Source organism: Oncorhynchus masou, chromosome 29 (genome assembly GCF_036934945.1).
Source record: "Oncorhynchus masou masou isolate Uvic2021 chromosome 29, UVic_Omas_1.1, whole genome shotgun sequence".
NCBI lineage: Eukaryota > Metazoa > Chordata > Actinopteri > Salmoniformes > Salmonidae > Oncorhynchus > Oncorhynchus masou.
In genome coordinates this window covers 15,545,947-15,561,089 of record NC_088240.1, presented here as the reverse complement: position 1 = coordinate 15,561,089, position 15,143 = coordinate 15,545,947, and the positions used below count along the sequence as shown (strand labels likewise).

The 15,143-nt window shown below is 46.0% G+C and overlaps 1 protein-coding gene across 1 annotated transcript in view; it reads left to right on the top strand.

The window, feature by feature from the left end:
- The first annotated feature begins 1,294 nt into the window (after positions 1-1,294).
- The window catches only part of LOC135519475 (interphotoreceptor matrix proteoglycan 2-like), a 35,044-nt gene continuing 21,195 nt past the window's right edge, over positions 1,295-15,143 (top strand). The window contains exons 1-2 of the mRNA XM_064944708.1: positions 1,295-1,316; positions 1,522-1,727. Of these exons, the coding sequence (XP_064800780.1) occupies positions 1,295-1,316; positions 1,522-1,727 (228 nt within the window). The remainder of the gene's footprint in view (positions 1,317-1,521; positions 1,728-15,143) is intronic.

The window sequence follows — 15,143 nt, the reverse complement described above, 5'->3', positions numbered from 1 at the left end:
GGGAAAGATGAATGGCGCAAAGTACAGAGAGATCCTTGATGAAAACCTGTTCCAGAGCGCCCAGGACCTCAGACTGGGGTGAAGGTTCACATTCCAACAGGACAGCGACCCTAAGCTCACAGCCAAGACATGGCAGGAGTGGCTTTGGGACAAGTCTCTGGATGTCCTTGAGTGGCCCAGCTAGAGCCCGAACTTGAACCCGATCGAACATCTCTGGAGAGACCTGAAAATAGCAGTGCAGCGATGCTCCCCATCCAACCTGACAGAGCTTGTGAGGATCTGCAGAGAAGAATGGGAGAACACCCCAAATACAGGTGTGCCAAGCTTGTCGTGTCATACCCAAGAAGACTTAAGGCTGTAATCGCTGCCAAAGGTGATTCAACAAAGTACTGAGTAAAAAGTCTGAATACTTATGTAAAGGTTTTTGCTTTGTCATTACAGGGTGTTGTGTGTAAATTGACTCGGTGACATTTAAAAAAAAATCCATTTTAGAATAAGGATGTAACGTATCAGAATTTGGAAAAAGTCAAGGGATCTAATATTTTGGAATGAACTGTAGACTAAACCAATTCTGTACCAAAGAAATCTTAAATCAGGTTAAAAAATAAATACCAATCTGCTGTGTGTAAACTTCGGGTAGGCTATGTATTGTATAATGCCACAATCATTATTTTAATTCATTTTTTGGGGGGGAGATTGGGCTCGTATACTGTTTAGGCCAGTGCCGATGCATTAACTCTAATATGCATATGGGTGTTTTTAATTAATCATCACCTTAGAAAGTGCTCTCCATTTCATTGTTTGGCTTTGAAACAACATCCACAATGACCATGTTTTCCACTCAGTTTCAACCTGTAGTACTTCTTCAAATTGATCAATCACAGTGAGGTGAGTTTTAAAAGCATGATACTGTTTTGATGATAAGTGTTTGATGTGATTTTAGATTGATGTCAGAGTTGTTAGAGGGACAGTAGAGACCTGAGTACCAGGCCATTTGGACCTGATGGAGGGACAACAGAGCCCTGAGTACCAGGCCATTAGGACCTGATGGAGAGACAATATAGTGCTGAGTACCAGGCCATTAGGACCTGATGGAGGGACAATAGAGCCCTGAGTACCAGGCCATTAGGACCTGATGGAGGGACAGTGAAGGCCTGAGTACCAGGCCATTAGGACCTGATATTCATTAGTGAGTTGGTTAATACCAACACATGTCCTGAGTACATAAGAGGAGATTACCATGAACAGTCACATGGAATTTCACTGCGGTCATGACTCTCTGTGTGGCGACAATATGGTCACCTCAACAGCCCTAGGTACACTTACCAGGATTTGTCTAAAGAACATACTGATCTGGGTCCCACAACTTTGTGCAGGCTTTTGTTCCAGTCCGTTACCAATGTACCTGAGTCGGCTAATTAACTAAATATAAAGAGCTTGATGAAGTTGAATCAGACATCAGTGTTATAAGAAAAGGGCTGCTTTCTTAAAAACACCAACCTTTCTCTCCCTAACCCCCAGAGGTCATCATAGAAGGGGCAGAGGTGGAGCTTCCCACAGAACCCACCAATGACATAGAGATGGAAGTGCTGGTGCGGCCTACTCGGGCCCAGTTGGAGCAGGTGGTTGAGCTGAGTATCTTGCTGAAGGGAGAGAGGTACAGCGATGCTCTAAGAGACACTGCCAGCTTCCAGTACCAGACACTCAACCAGCAGTTCATTGACAAGGTACGACTCAGAAATGTCTGTTTCCCTCTTTATCTCTCTCCATCTCCCGACCTCATTCACTCATTCCTACTTCACATTCTTTCCTCCCAACATGATATCATAGGAAATCTCTATCCTGGCCCGTAAAAAAAAGAAAAAAGAAGAGAGGTAATGTTTTGATTATGTTTTTCTCAATACATTGCAATCAATGGGAAAGATGAGTGTCACAGGGTTGACAATTTTCTTGTTATCCTCCTCTCTCCCTCTTTCTCTCCCCTTCCCTCACTCTCCCCCTTCTCTCTCTTCCACCTCCCCCTGCATTCTGTCTCTCTCCTTTCCCTGCCTCCCCGTCCTCTCATCTCTCTCTATCCCTCCTCTCTCCCACCTCTGGCTGTATGTTGACTCTCTCTCTACCCCTTCTGCTTTCTCTCCCCCCTCCTACACCCTCTCCCTCTTTCCCCTCTCTCCTCATCCCTCACTCTCCCCCTTCTTTCTCTCTCATCCCCCTCCATTTTCTCACAGACACATACAGACAGGTAGTTAGGCAGACAGAAAGACAGGCAGGCTGGCAGACAGAAAGACAGGCAGGCTGGCAGACAGAAAGACAGGCAGGCTGGCAGACAGAAAGACAGGCAGGCTGGCAGACAGTTTCAAGTTTTCAAGTCAATTGAAAAAATGTGACACAAATCCTCTTCAGAATTAATTCAATAATTCATAAAAAGGCTCTTTGTTTCTGGATCTGCAAGACCATTGTGTCCAATGGAGGTCAAAAATGATTTTGAGTCGATTGACTTCAAATTACATATGCCGTGTCATGATGGTCCCCTGATCACAAATATGTACAATTTGGGAAGATTAAACCTTTTTAACCCGTTGAAACCACCCCTATGATACCCAATTAAGTACTTCCCTCTAGTCGCAGGAAGCTGAAATTCAATGTACGGTCTCCGTGGGACACTTTTTAACGATGCCCTGTGTTTCAAGTCTTTACATTAACATTCTACAGAGGATGGAAGACCGTGTTTTTGTGCAACTGCAGGGAGAGTGAAGGACCGTGTTGAGGATTCCTTTTGCCACAGGAAGCTGAGCCTCAACATAGGGCATCCCTATAAGGTCACGATTGGATGTGTACAAGGACGGTTAGCTATCTCACTCGCAGGCTATGGGGGTATTATGGTTATGTGAGGGCTGTAGGTAATGCTTTTCTATGGAAGAAAGGCCTTAATCTCGGTGGGACAAAGTTTTCACTGTCAAGAGTAAATTTTACATGGTAGGCTGGCGTTCATCGGAAAGCGTCAGTTGAACAAGACCATACATGCGTTTTGTTTCTAGCCTCAACTGTTCTGCCAATGTCACTCTAAAACACATTAACTCTAGACCAGTCTTCAAGTGAGACCTACCTTTCTACCATGTAGTGGGGAGAGGGACAAATTAATTGTTAATTGATTAAGGTTAGGGTTATGTCTAGGATTGAGGCCCTAACCCTAGCTTCATGTCCACTCCCAGCTCAACCCTAACCCTCACTTCATGTTCACTCCCAGCTCAACCTTAACCCTCACTTCATGTCCACTCCCAGCTCAACCTTAACCCTCACTTCATGTCCACTCCCAGCTCAACCCTAACCCTCACTTCATGTTCACTCCCAGCTCAACCCTAACCCTCACTTCATGTTCACTCCCAGCTCAACCCTAACCCTCACTTCATGTTCACTCCCAGCTCAACCCTAACCCTCACTTAATGTCCACTCCCAGCTCAACCTTAACCCTCACTTCATGTCCACTCCCAGCTCAACCCTAACCCTCACTTCATGTTCACTCCCAGCTCAACCTTAACCCTCACTTCATGTCCACTCCCAGCTCAACCCTAACCCTCACTTCATGTCCACTCCCAGCTCAACCTTAACCCTCACTTCATGTCCACTCCCAGCTCAACCCTAACCCTCACTTCATGTTCACTCCCAGCTCAACCCTAACCCTCACTTCATGTCCACTCCCAGCTCAACCTTAACCCTCACTTCATGTTCACTCCCAGCTCAACCTTAACCCTCACTTCATATCCACTCCCAGCTCAACCCTAACCCTCACTTCATGTCCATTCCCAGCTCAACCCTAACCCTCACTTCATGTCCACTCCCAGCTCAACCCTAACCCTCACTTCATGTCCACTCCCAGCTCAACCCTAACCCTCACTTCATGTTCACTCCCAGCTCAACCCTAACCCTCACTTCATGTCCACTCCCAGCTCAACCTTAACCCTCACTTCATGTCCACTCCCAGCTCAACCCTAACCCTCACTTCATGTCCACTCCCAGCTCAACCCTAACCCTCACTTCATATCCACTCCCAGCTCAACCTTAACCCTAGCTTCATGTCCACTCCCAACTCAACCCTAACCCTCACTTCTTGTTCACTCCCAGCTCAACCTTAACCCTCACTTCATGTCCACTCCCAGCTCAACCTTAACCCTCACTTCATGTCCACTCCCAGCTCAACCCTAACCCTCACTTCATGTTCACTCCCAGCTCAACCCTAACCCTCACTTCATGTTCACTCCCAGCTCAACCCTAACCCTCACTTCATGTTCACTCCCAGCTCAACCCTAATGCTAGCCATAACCCAACACTAACTTATTGTCCACATCCCAGCTCAACCCTAATGCTAGCCATAACCCAACACTAACTTATTGTACACTCCCAGCTCAACCCTAATGCTAGCCATAACCCAACACTAACTTATTGTACACTCCCAGCTCAACCCTAATGCTTAACCCAACACTAACTTATTGTCCACATCCCAGCTCAACCCTAATGCTCAACACTAACTTATTGTACACTCCCAGCTCAACCCTAATGCTAGCCATAACCCAACACTAACTTATTGTACACTCCCAGCTCAACCCTAATGCTAGCCATAACCCAACACTAACTTATTGTACACTCCCAGCTCAACCCTAATGCTAGCCATAACCCAACACTAACTTATTGTCCACATCCCAGCTCAACCCTAATGCTAGCCATAACCCAACACTAACTTATTGTCCACATCCCAGCTCAACCCTAATGCTAGCCATAACCCAACACTAACTTATTGTCCACATCTCAGCTCAACCCTAATGCTAGCCATAACCCAACACTAACTTATTGTCCACATCCCAGCTCAACCCTAATGCTAGCCATAACCCAACACTAACTTATTGTCCACATCCCAGCTCAACCCTAATGCTAGCCATAACCCAACACTAACTTATTGTCCACATCCCAGCTCAACCCTAATGCTAGCCATAACCCAACACTAACTTATTGTCCACATCCCAGCTCAACCCTAATGCTAGCCATAACCCAACACTAACTTATTGTCCACATCCCAGCTCAACCCTAATGCTAGCCAATACCCAACACTAACTTATTGTACACTCCCAGCTCAACCCTAATGCTAGCCATAACCCAACACTAACTTATTGTCCACATCCCAGCTCAACCCTAATGCTAGCCATAACCCAACACTAACTTATTGTCCACATCCCAGCTCAACACTAATGCTAGCCATAACCCAACACTAACTTATTGTCCACATCCCAGCTCAACCCTAATGCTAAATACCCAACACTAACTTATTGTACACTCCCAGCTCAACCCTAATGCTTAACCCAACACTAACTTATGTCCACATCCCAGCTCAACCCTAATGCTAGCTAACCCAACACTAACTTATTGTCCACATCCCAGCTCAACCCTAATGCCCCAACCATAACCCAACACTAACTTATTGTCCACATCCCAGCTCAACCCTAATGCTAGCCATAACCCAACACTAACTTATTGTCCACATCCCAGCTCAACCCTAATGCTAGCCATAACCCAACACTAACTTATTGTCCACATCCCAGCTCAACCCTAATGCTAGCCATAACCCAACACTAACTTATTGTACACTCCCAGCTCAACCCTAATGCTAGCCATAACCCAACACTAACTTATTGTACACTCCCAGCTCAACCTAATGCTAATAACCCAACACTAACTTATTGCCCCAACCTAACCCATAACCCAACACTAACTTATTGTTCCCAGCTCATAATGTTAACCCAACACTAACTTATTGTCCATCTCAACCCTAATGCTAACCCAACACTAACTTATTGTCTCCCAGCTCATAATGTCCATAACCCAACACTAACTTATTGTCCACATCCCAGCTCAACACTAATGCTAGCCATAACCCAACACTAACTTATTGTCCACATCCCAGCTCAACCCTAATGCTTAACCCAACACTAACTTATTGTCCACATCCCAGCTCAACCCTAATGCTAGCCATAACCCAACACTAACTTATTGTCCACATCCCAGCTCAACCCTAATGCTAGCCATAACCCAACACTAACTTATTGTCCACATCCCAGCTCAACCCTAATGCTAGCCATAACCCAACATTAACTTATTGTCCACATTGCAGCTCAACCCTAATGCTAGCCATAACCCAACACTAACTTATTGTCCACATCCCAGCTCAACCCTAATGCCCATAACCCAACACTAACTTATTGTCCACATCCCAGCTCAACCCTAATGCTAGCCATAACCCAACACTAACTTATTGTCCACATCCCAGCTCAACCCTAATGCTAGCCATAACCCAACACTAACTTATTGTCCACATCCCAGCTCAACCCTAATGCTAGCCAATACCCAACACTAACTTATTGTCCACATCCCAGCTCAACCCTAATGCTAGCCATAACCCAACACTAACTTATTGTCCACATCCCAGCTCAACCCTAATGCTAGCCATAACCCAACACTAACTTATTGTCCACATCCCAGCTCAACCCTAATGCTAGCCATAACCCAACACTAACTTATTGTCCACATCCCAGCTCAACCCTAATGCTAGCCATAACCCAACACTAACTCATTGTCCACATCCCAGCTCAACCCTAATGCTAGCCATAACCCAACACTAACTTATTGTCCACATCCCAGCTCAACCCTAATGCTAGCCATAACCCAACACTAACTTATTGTCCACATCCCAGCTCAACCCTAATGCTAGCCATAACCCAACACTAACTTATTGTCCACATCCCAGCTCAACCCTAATGCTAGCCATAACCCAACACTAACTTATTGTCCACATCCCAGCTCAACCCTAATGCTAGCCATAACCCAACACTAACTTATTGTCCACATCCCAGCTCAACCCTAATGCTAGCCATAACCCAACACTAACTTATTGTCCACATCCCAGCTCAACCCTAATGCTAGCCATAACCCAACACTAACTTATTGTCCACATCCCAGCTCAACCCTAATGCTAGCCATAACCCAACACTAACTTATTGTCCACATCCCAGCTCAACCCTAATGCTAGCCATAACCCAACACTAACTTATTGTCCACATCCCAGCTCAACCCTAATGCTAGCCATAACCCAACACTAACTTATTGTCCACATCCCAGCTCAACCCTAATGCTAGCCATAACCCAACACTAACTCATTGTCCACATCCCAGCTCAACCCTAATGCTAGCCATAACCCAACACTAACTTATTGTCCACATCCCAGCTCAACCCTAATGCTAGCCATAACCCAACACTAACTTATTGTCCACATCCCAGCTCAACCCTAATGCTAGCCATAACCCAACACTAACTTATTGTCCACATCCCAGCTCAACCCTAATGCTAGCCATAACCCAACACTAACTTATTGTCCACATCCCAGCTCAACCCTAATGCTAGCCATAACCCAACACTAACTTATTGTCCACATCCCAGCTCAACCCTAATGCTAGCCATAACCCAACACTAACTTATTGTCCACATCCCAGCTCAACCCTAATGCTAGCCATAACCCAACACTAACTTATTGTCCACATCCCAGCTCAACCCTAATGCTAGCCATAACCCAACACTAACTTATTGTCCACATCCCAGCTCAACCCTAATGCTAGCCATAACCCAACACTAACTTATTGTCCACATCCCAGCTCAACCCTAATGCTAGCCATAACCCAACACTAACTTATTGTCCACATCCCAGCTCAACCCTAATGCTAGCCATAACCCAACACTAACTTATTGTCCACATCCCAGCTCAACCCTAATGCTAGCCATAACCCAACACTAACTTATTGTCCACATCCCAGCTCAACCCTAATGCTAGCCATAACCCAACACTAACTTATTGTCCACATCCCAGCTCAACCCTAATGCTAGCCATAACCCAACACTAACTTATTGTCCACATCCCAGCTCAACCCTAATGCTAGCCATAACCCAACACTAACTTATTGTCCACATCCCAGCTCAACCCTATCTCCAAGAGCTGAGCCAAGATGTGAAGGCAAATGTTTTATGGTTATGGCTGGGGTTGAGCCGGGATGTGGACAGCTAGGGTAAGGTTTAGGGTTGAGTTTAGAGTCTGTCTTCCTGCCTGCCTGCATGTCTCTCTGTCTGTCTGAGTGGATATGTGTCTGTCTGTCTGAGTGGATATGTGTCTGTCTGTCTGTCTGTCCCTTTTTTTGCCTTGAATGCAATGTATTAACTTATGCTCCAATACACTTGATGCATATCTATGTGTCAAAATCCTGTCTGTGAAGGTGGGAAAGGAGATAAAAAGTTGGAGGAGGGAGCGAGAGGTGGGAGGCGAGAGGTGGGAGCGAGAGGTGGGAGACGAGAGGTGGGAGCGAGAGGTGGGAGCGAGAGGTGAGAGGTGGGAGGTGAGAGGAGGGAGCGAGAGGTGGGAGGCGAGAGGTGGGAGCGAGAGGATGGACCGAGAGGAGGGAGCGAGAGGTGGGAGGCGAGAGGTGGGAGCGAGAGGTGGGAGGCGAGAGGTGGGAGCGAGAGGTGGGAGCGAGAGGTGAGAGGTGGGAGGTGAGAGGAGGGAGCGAGAGGTGGGAGGCGAGAGGAGGGGAGCGAGAGGATGGACCGAGAGGAGGGAGGAGAGGTGGGAGAGGAGGGACCGAGAGGTGGGAGCGAGAGGTGGGAGGCGAGAGGAGGGAGCGAGAGGTGGGAGAGGAGAAGAGGGACCGAGAAGTAGGAGCGAGAGGTGGGTGGCGAGAGGAGGGAGCGAGAGGTGGGAGCGACAGGAGGGAGCGAGAGGTGGGAGCGAGAGGTGGGAGGCGAGAGGAGGGAGCGAGAGGTGGGAGCGACAGGAGGGAGCGAGAGGTGGGAGCGAGAGGTGGGAGCGAGAGGAGGGAGCGAGAGGAGGGAGCGAGAGGTGGGAGCGAGAGGTGGGAGGCGAGAGGAGGGAGCGAGAGGTGGGAGCGAGAGGAGGGAGCGAGAGGTGGGAGCGAGAGGAGGGAGCGAGAGGTTGGAGGCGAGAGGAGGGAGCGAGAGGTGGGAGGCGAGAGGTGGGAGCGAGAGGTGGGAGCGAGAGGTGGGAGCGAGAGGTGGGAGCGAGAGGTGGGAGAGGTGGGAGGCGAGAGGAGGGAGCGAGAGGTGGGAGAGGTGGGAGCGAGAGGAGGGAGGCGAGAGGAGGGGCGAAAGAAGGAAGGAGATAAAATGGGGAGAAGGGAGAGAGGGGAGACAGAGGGAGAGATGGTGAAGTTGTGAGGGGGGAAAGAGAGAGGGAGGAGAAAGAGGGAGGTAGAGAGCAAGAGAGGAGCGTCATGTCTCTGAAGTCTTTCTCTATGCGCCCATATTGTGATGTTCATCTTTCCTCATTGAATGCAAGGTATTCACTTAGACATCAACCATCTGACACTCATCTTTTTCCTTTGACAGCAATGTATTGAGAAAAACGTTAGCTGCATTTGACCTTTTTTGTAAAGAATGTGCCAGAATGAGGTTTAAAGGCTGCTAATGGGCTGTTCCTTTCTCTGTCAGCGTTCCTTCTCTCATTTCTCCACTTCACTCCTTTACAGTACTCCTCTCATTTCTCCACTTCACTCCTTTACAGTACTCCTCTCATTTCTCCACTTCAATCCTTTACATACTCCTCTCATTTCTCCACTTCACTCCTTTACAGTACTCCTCTTATTTCTCCACTTCACTCCTTTAGAGTACTCCTCTCATTTCTCCACTTCACTCCTTTACAGTACTCCTCTCATCTCTCCACGTCACTCCTTTACAGTACTCCTCTCATTTCTCCACTTCACTCCTTTACAGTACTCCTCTCATTTCTCCACTTCACTCCTTTTTCTCCACAGTACTCCTCTCATTTCTCCACTTCACTCCTTTACAGTACTCCTCTCATTTCTCCACTTCACTCCTTTACAGTACTCCTCTCATTTCTCCACTTCACTCCTTTACAGTACTCCTCTCATTTCTCCACTTCACTCCTTTACATTACTCCTCTCATTTCTCCACTTCACTCCTTTACAGTACTCCTCTCATTTCTCCACTTCACTCCTTTACAGTACTCCTCTCATTTCTCCACTTCACTCCTTTACATTACTCCTCTCATTTCTCCACTTCACTCCTTTACAGTACTCCTCTCATCTCTCCACTTCACTCCTTTACAGTACTCCTCTCATTTCTCCACTTCACTCCTTTACAGTACTCCTCTCATTTCTCCACTTCACTCCTTTACATTACTCCTCTCATTTCTCCACTTCACTCCTTTACAGTACTCCTCTCATTTCTCCACTTCACTCCTTTACAGTACTCCTCTCATCTCTCCACTTCACTCCTTTACATTACTCCTCTCATTTCTCCACGTCACTCCTTTACATTACTCCTCTCATTTCTCCACTTCACTCCTTTACGGTACTCCTCTCATTTCTCCACTTCACTCTTTACAGTACTCCTCTCATCTCTCCACTTCACTCCTTTACAGTACTCCTCTCATCTCTCCACTTCACTCCTTTACATTACTCCTCTCATCTCTCCACTTCACTCCTTTACAGTACTCCTCTCATTTCTCCACTTCACTCCTTTACAGTACTCCTCTCATTTCTCCACTTCACTCCTTTACAGTACTCCTCTCATTTCTCCACTTCACTCCTTTACATTACTCCTCTCATTTCTCCACTTCACTCCTTTACATTACTCCTCTTATTTCTCCACTTCACTCCTTTACAGTACTCCTCTCATTTCTCCACTTCACTCCTTTACAGTACTCCTCTCATTTCTCCACTTCACTCCTTTACATTACTCCTCTCATTTCTCCACTTCACTCCTTTACATTACTCCTCTCATTTCTCCACTTCACTCCTTTACAGTACTCCTCTCATCTCTCCACGTCACTCCTTTACAGTACTCCTCTCATTTCTCCACTTCACTCCTTTACAGTACTCCTCTCATTTCTCCACTTCACTCCTTTACAGTACTCCTCTCATCTCTCCACGTCACTCCTTTACAGTACTCCTCTCATTTCTCCACTTCACTCCTTTACAGTACTCCTCTCATTTCTCCACTTCACTCCTTTACAGTACTCCTCTCATTTCTCCACTTCACTCCTTTACATTACTCCTCTCATTTCTCCACTTCACTCCTTTACAGTACTCCTCTCATTTCTCCACTTCACTCCTTTACAGTACTCCTCTCATTTCTCCACTTCACTCCTTTACATTACTCCTCTCATTTCTCCACTTCACTCCTTTACAGTACTCCTCTCATCTCTCCACTTCACTCCTTTACAGTACTCCTCTCATTTCTCCACTTCACTCCTTTACAGTACTCCTCTCATTTCTCCACTTCACTCCTTTACATTACTCCTCTCATTTCTCCACTTCACTCCTTTACAGTACTCCTCTCATTTCTCCACTTCACTCCTTTACAGTACTCCTCTCATCTCTCCACTTCACTCCTTTACATTACTCCTCTCATTTCTCCACGTCACTCCTTTACATTACTCCTCTCATTTCTCCACTTCACTCCTTTACGGTACTCCTCTCATTTCTCCACTTCACTCCTTTACAGTACTCCTCTCATCTCTCCACTTCACTCCTTTACAGTACTCCTCTCATCTCTCCACTTCACTCCTTTACATTACTCCTCTCATCTCTCCACTTCACTCCTTTACAGTACTCCTCTCATTTCTCCACTTCACTCCTTTACAGTACTCCTCTCATTTCTCCACTTCACTCCTTTACAGTACTCCTCTCATTTCTCCACTTCACTCCTTTACATTACTCCTCTCATTTCTCCACTTCACTCCTTTACATTACTCCTCTTATTTCTCCACTTCACTCCTTTACAGTACTCCTCTCATTTCTCCACTTCACTCCTTTACAGTACTCCTCTCATTTCTCCACTTCACTCCTTTACATTACTCCTCTCATTTCTCCACTTCACTCCTTTACAGTACTCCTCTCATTTCTCCACTTCACTCCTTTACAGTACTCCTCTCATTTCTCCACTTCACTCCTTTACAGTACTCCTCTCATTTCTCCACTTCACTCCTTTACAGTACTCCTCTCATTTCTCCACTTCACTCCTTTACAGTACTCCTCTCATTTCTCCACTTCACTCCTTTACAGTACTCCTCTCATTTCTCCACTTCACTCCTTTACAGTACTCCTCTCATCTCTCCACTTCACTCCTTTACATTACTCCTCTCATTTCTCCACTTCACTCCTTTACAGTACTCCTCTCATTTCTCCACGTCACTCCTTTACAGTACTCCTCTCATTTCTCCACTTCACTCCTTTACAGTACTCCTCTCATTTCTCCACTTCACTCCTTTACAGTACTCCTCTCATTTCTCCACGTCACTCCTTTACATTACTCCTCTCATTTCTCCACTTCACTCCTTTACGGTACTCCTCTCATTTCTCCACTTCACTCCTTTACAGTACTCCTCTTATTTCTCCACTTCACTCCTTTACAGTACTCCTCTCATCTCTCCACTTCACTCCTTTACAGTACTCCTCTCATTTCTCCACTTCACTCCTTTACAGTACTCCTCTCATTTCTCCACTTCACTCCTTTACAGTACTCCTCTCATTTCTCCACTTCACTCCTTTACAGTACTCCTCTCATTTCTCCACTTCACTCCTTTACGGTACTCCTCTCATTTCTCCACGTCACTCCTTTACAGTACTCCTCTCATTTCTCCACTTCACTCCTTTACAGTACTCCTCTCATTTCTCCACTTCACTCCTTTACGGTACTCCTCTCATTTCTCCACGTCACTCCTTTACAGTACTCCTCTCATTTCTCCACGTCACTCCTTTACAGTACTCCTCTCATTTCTCCACTTCACTCCTTTACAGTACTCCTCTCATTTCTCCACTTCACTCCTTTACAGTACTCCTCTCATTTCTCCACTTCACTCCTTTACAGTACTCCTCTCATTTCTCCACTTCACTCCTTTACAGTACTCCTCTCATTTCTCCACTTCACTCCTTTACATTACTCCTCTCATTTCTCCGCTTCACTCCTTTACAGTACTCCTCTCATTTCTCCACTTCACTCCTTTACAGTACTCCTCTCATCTCTCCACTTCACTCCTTTACAGTACTCCTCTCATTTCTCCACGTCACTCCTTTACATTACTCCTCTCATTTCTCCACTTCACTCCTTTACAGTACTCCTCTCATTTCTCCACTTCACTCCTTTACAGTACTCCTCTCATTTCTCCACGTCACTCCTTTACATTACTCCTCTCATTTCTCCACTTCACTCCTTTACGGTACTCCTCTCATTTCTCCACTTCACTCCTTTACAGTACTCCTCTCATTTCTCCACTTCACTCCTTTACAGTACTCCTCTCATCTCTCCACTTCACTCCTTTACAGTACTCCTCTCATTTCTCCACGTCACTCCTTTACATTACTCCTCTCATCTCTCCACTTCACTCCTTTACAGTACTCCTCTCATTTCTCCACTTCACTCCTTTACAGTACTCCTCTCATTTCTCCACTTCACTGCTTTACAGTACTCCTCTCATTTCTCCACTTCACTCCTTTACAGTACTCCTCTCATCTCTCCACTTCACTCCTTTACAGTACTCCTCTCATCTCTCCACTTCACTCCTTTACAGTACTCCTCTCATCTCTCCACTTCACTCCTTTACAGTACTCCTCTCATTTCTCCACGTCACTCCTTTACATTACTCCTCTCATCTCTCCACTTCACTCCTTTACAGTACTCCTCTCATTTCTCCACTTCACTCCTTTACAGTACTCCTCTCATTTCTCCACTTCACTCCTTTACAGTACTCCTCTCATTTCTCCACTTCACTCCTTTACATTACTCCTCTCATCTCTCCACTTCACTCCTTTACATTACTCCTCTCATCTCTCCACTTCACTCCTTTACAGTACTCCTCTCATCTCTCCACTTCACTCCTTTACAGTACTCCTCTCATTTCTCCACTTCACTCCTTTACAGTACTCCTCTCATTTCTCCACTTCACTCCTTTACAGTACTCCTCTCATTTCTCCACTTCACTCCTTTACATTACTCCTCTCATTTCTCCACTTCACTCCTTTACATTACTCCTCTTATTTCTCCACTTCACTCCTTTACAGTACTCCTCTCATTTCTCCACTTCACTCCTTTACAGTACTCCTCTCATTTCTCCACTTCACTCCTTTACATTACTCCTCTCATTTCTCCACTTCACTCCTTTACAGTACTCCTCTCATTTCTCCACTTCACTCCTTTACAGTACTCCTCTCATTTCTCCACTTCACTCCTTTACAGTACTCCTCTCATTTCTCCACTTCACTCCTTTACAGTACTCCTCTCATTTCTCCACTTCACTCCTTTACAGTACTCCTCTCATTTCTCCACTTCACTCCTTTACAGTACTCCTCTCATTTCTCCACTTCACTCCTTTACAGTACTCCTCTCATCTCTCCACTTCACTCCTTTACATTACTCCTCTCATTTCTCCACTTCACTCCTTTACAGTACTCCTCTCATTTCTCCACGTCACTCCTTTACAGTACTCCTCTCATTTCTCCACTTCACTCCTTTACAGTACTCCTCTCATTTCTCCACTTCACTCCTTTACAGTACTCCTCTCATTTCTCCACGTCACTCCTTTACATTACTCCTCTCATTTCTCCACTTCACTCCTTTACGGTACTCCTCTCATTTCTCCACTTCACTCCTTTACAGTACTCCTCTTATTTCTCCACTTCACTCCTTTACAGTACTCCTCTCATCTCTCCACTTCACTCCTTTACAGTACTCCTCTCATTTCTCCACTTCACTCCTTTACAGTACTCCTCTCATTTCTCCACTTCACTCCTTTACAGTACTCCTCTCATTTCTCCACTTCACTCCTTTACAGTACTCCTCTCATTTCTCCACTTCACTCCTTTACGGTACTCCTCTCATTTCTCCACGTCACTCCTTTACAGTACTCCTCTCATTTCTCCACTTCACTCCTTTACAGTACTCCTCTCATTTCTCCACTTCACTCCTTTACGGTACTCCTCTCATTTCTCCACGTCACTCCTTTACAGTACTCCTCTCATTTCTCCACGTCACTCCTTTACAGTACTCCTCTCATTTCTCCACTTCACTCCTTTACAGTA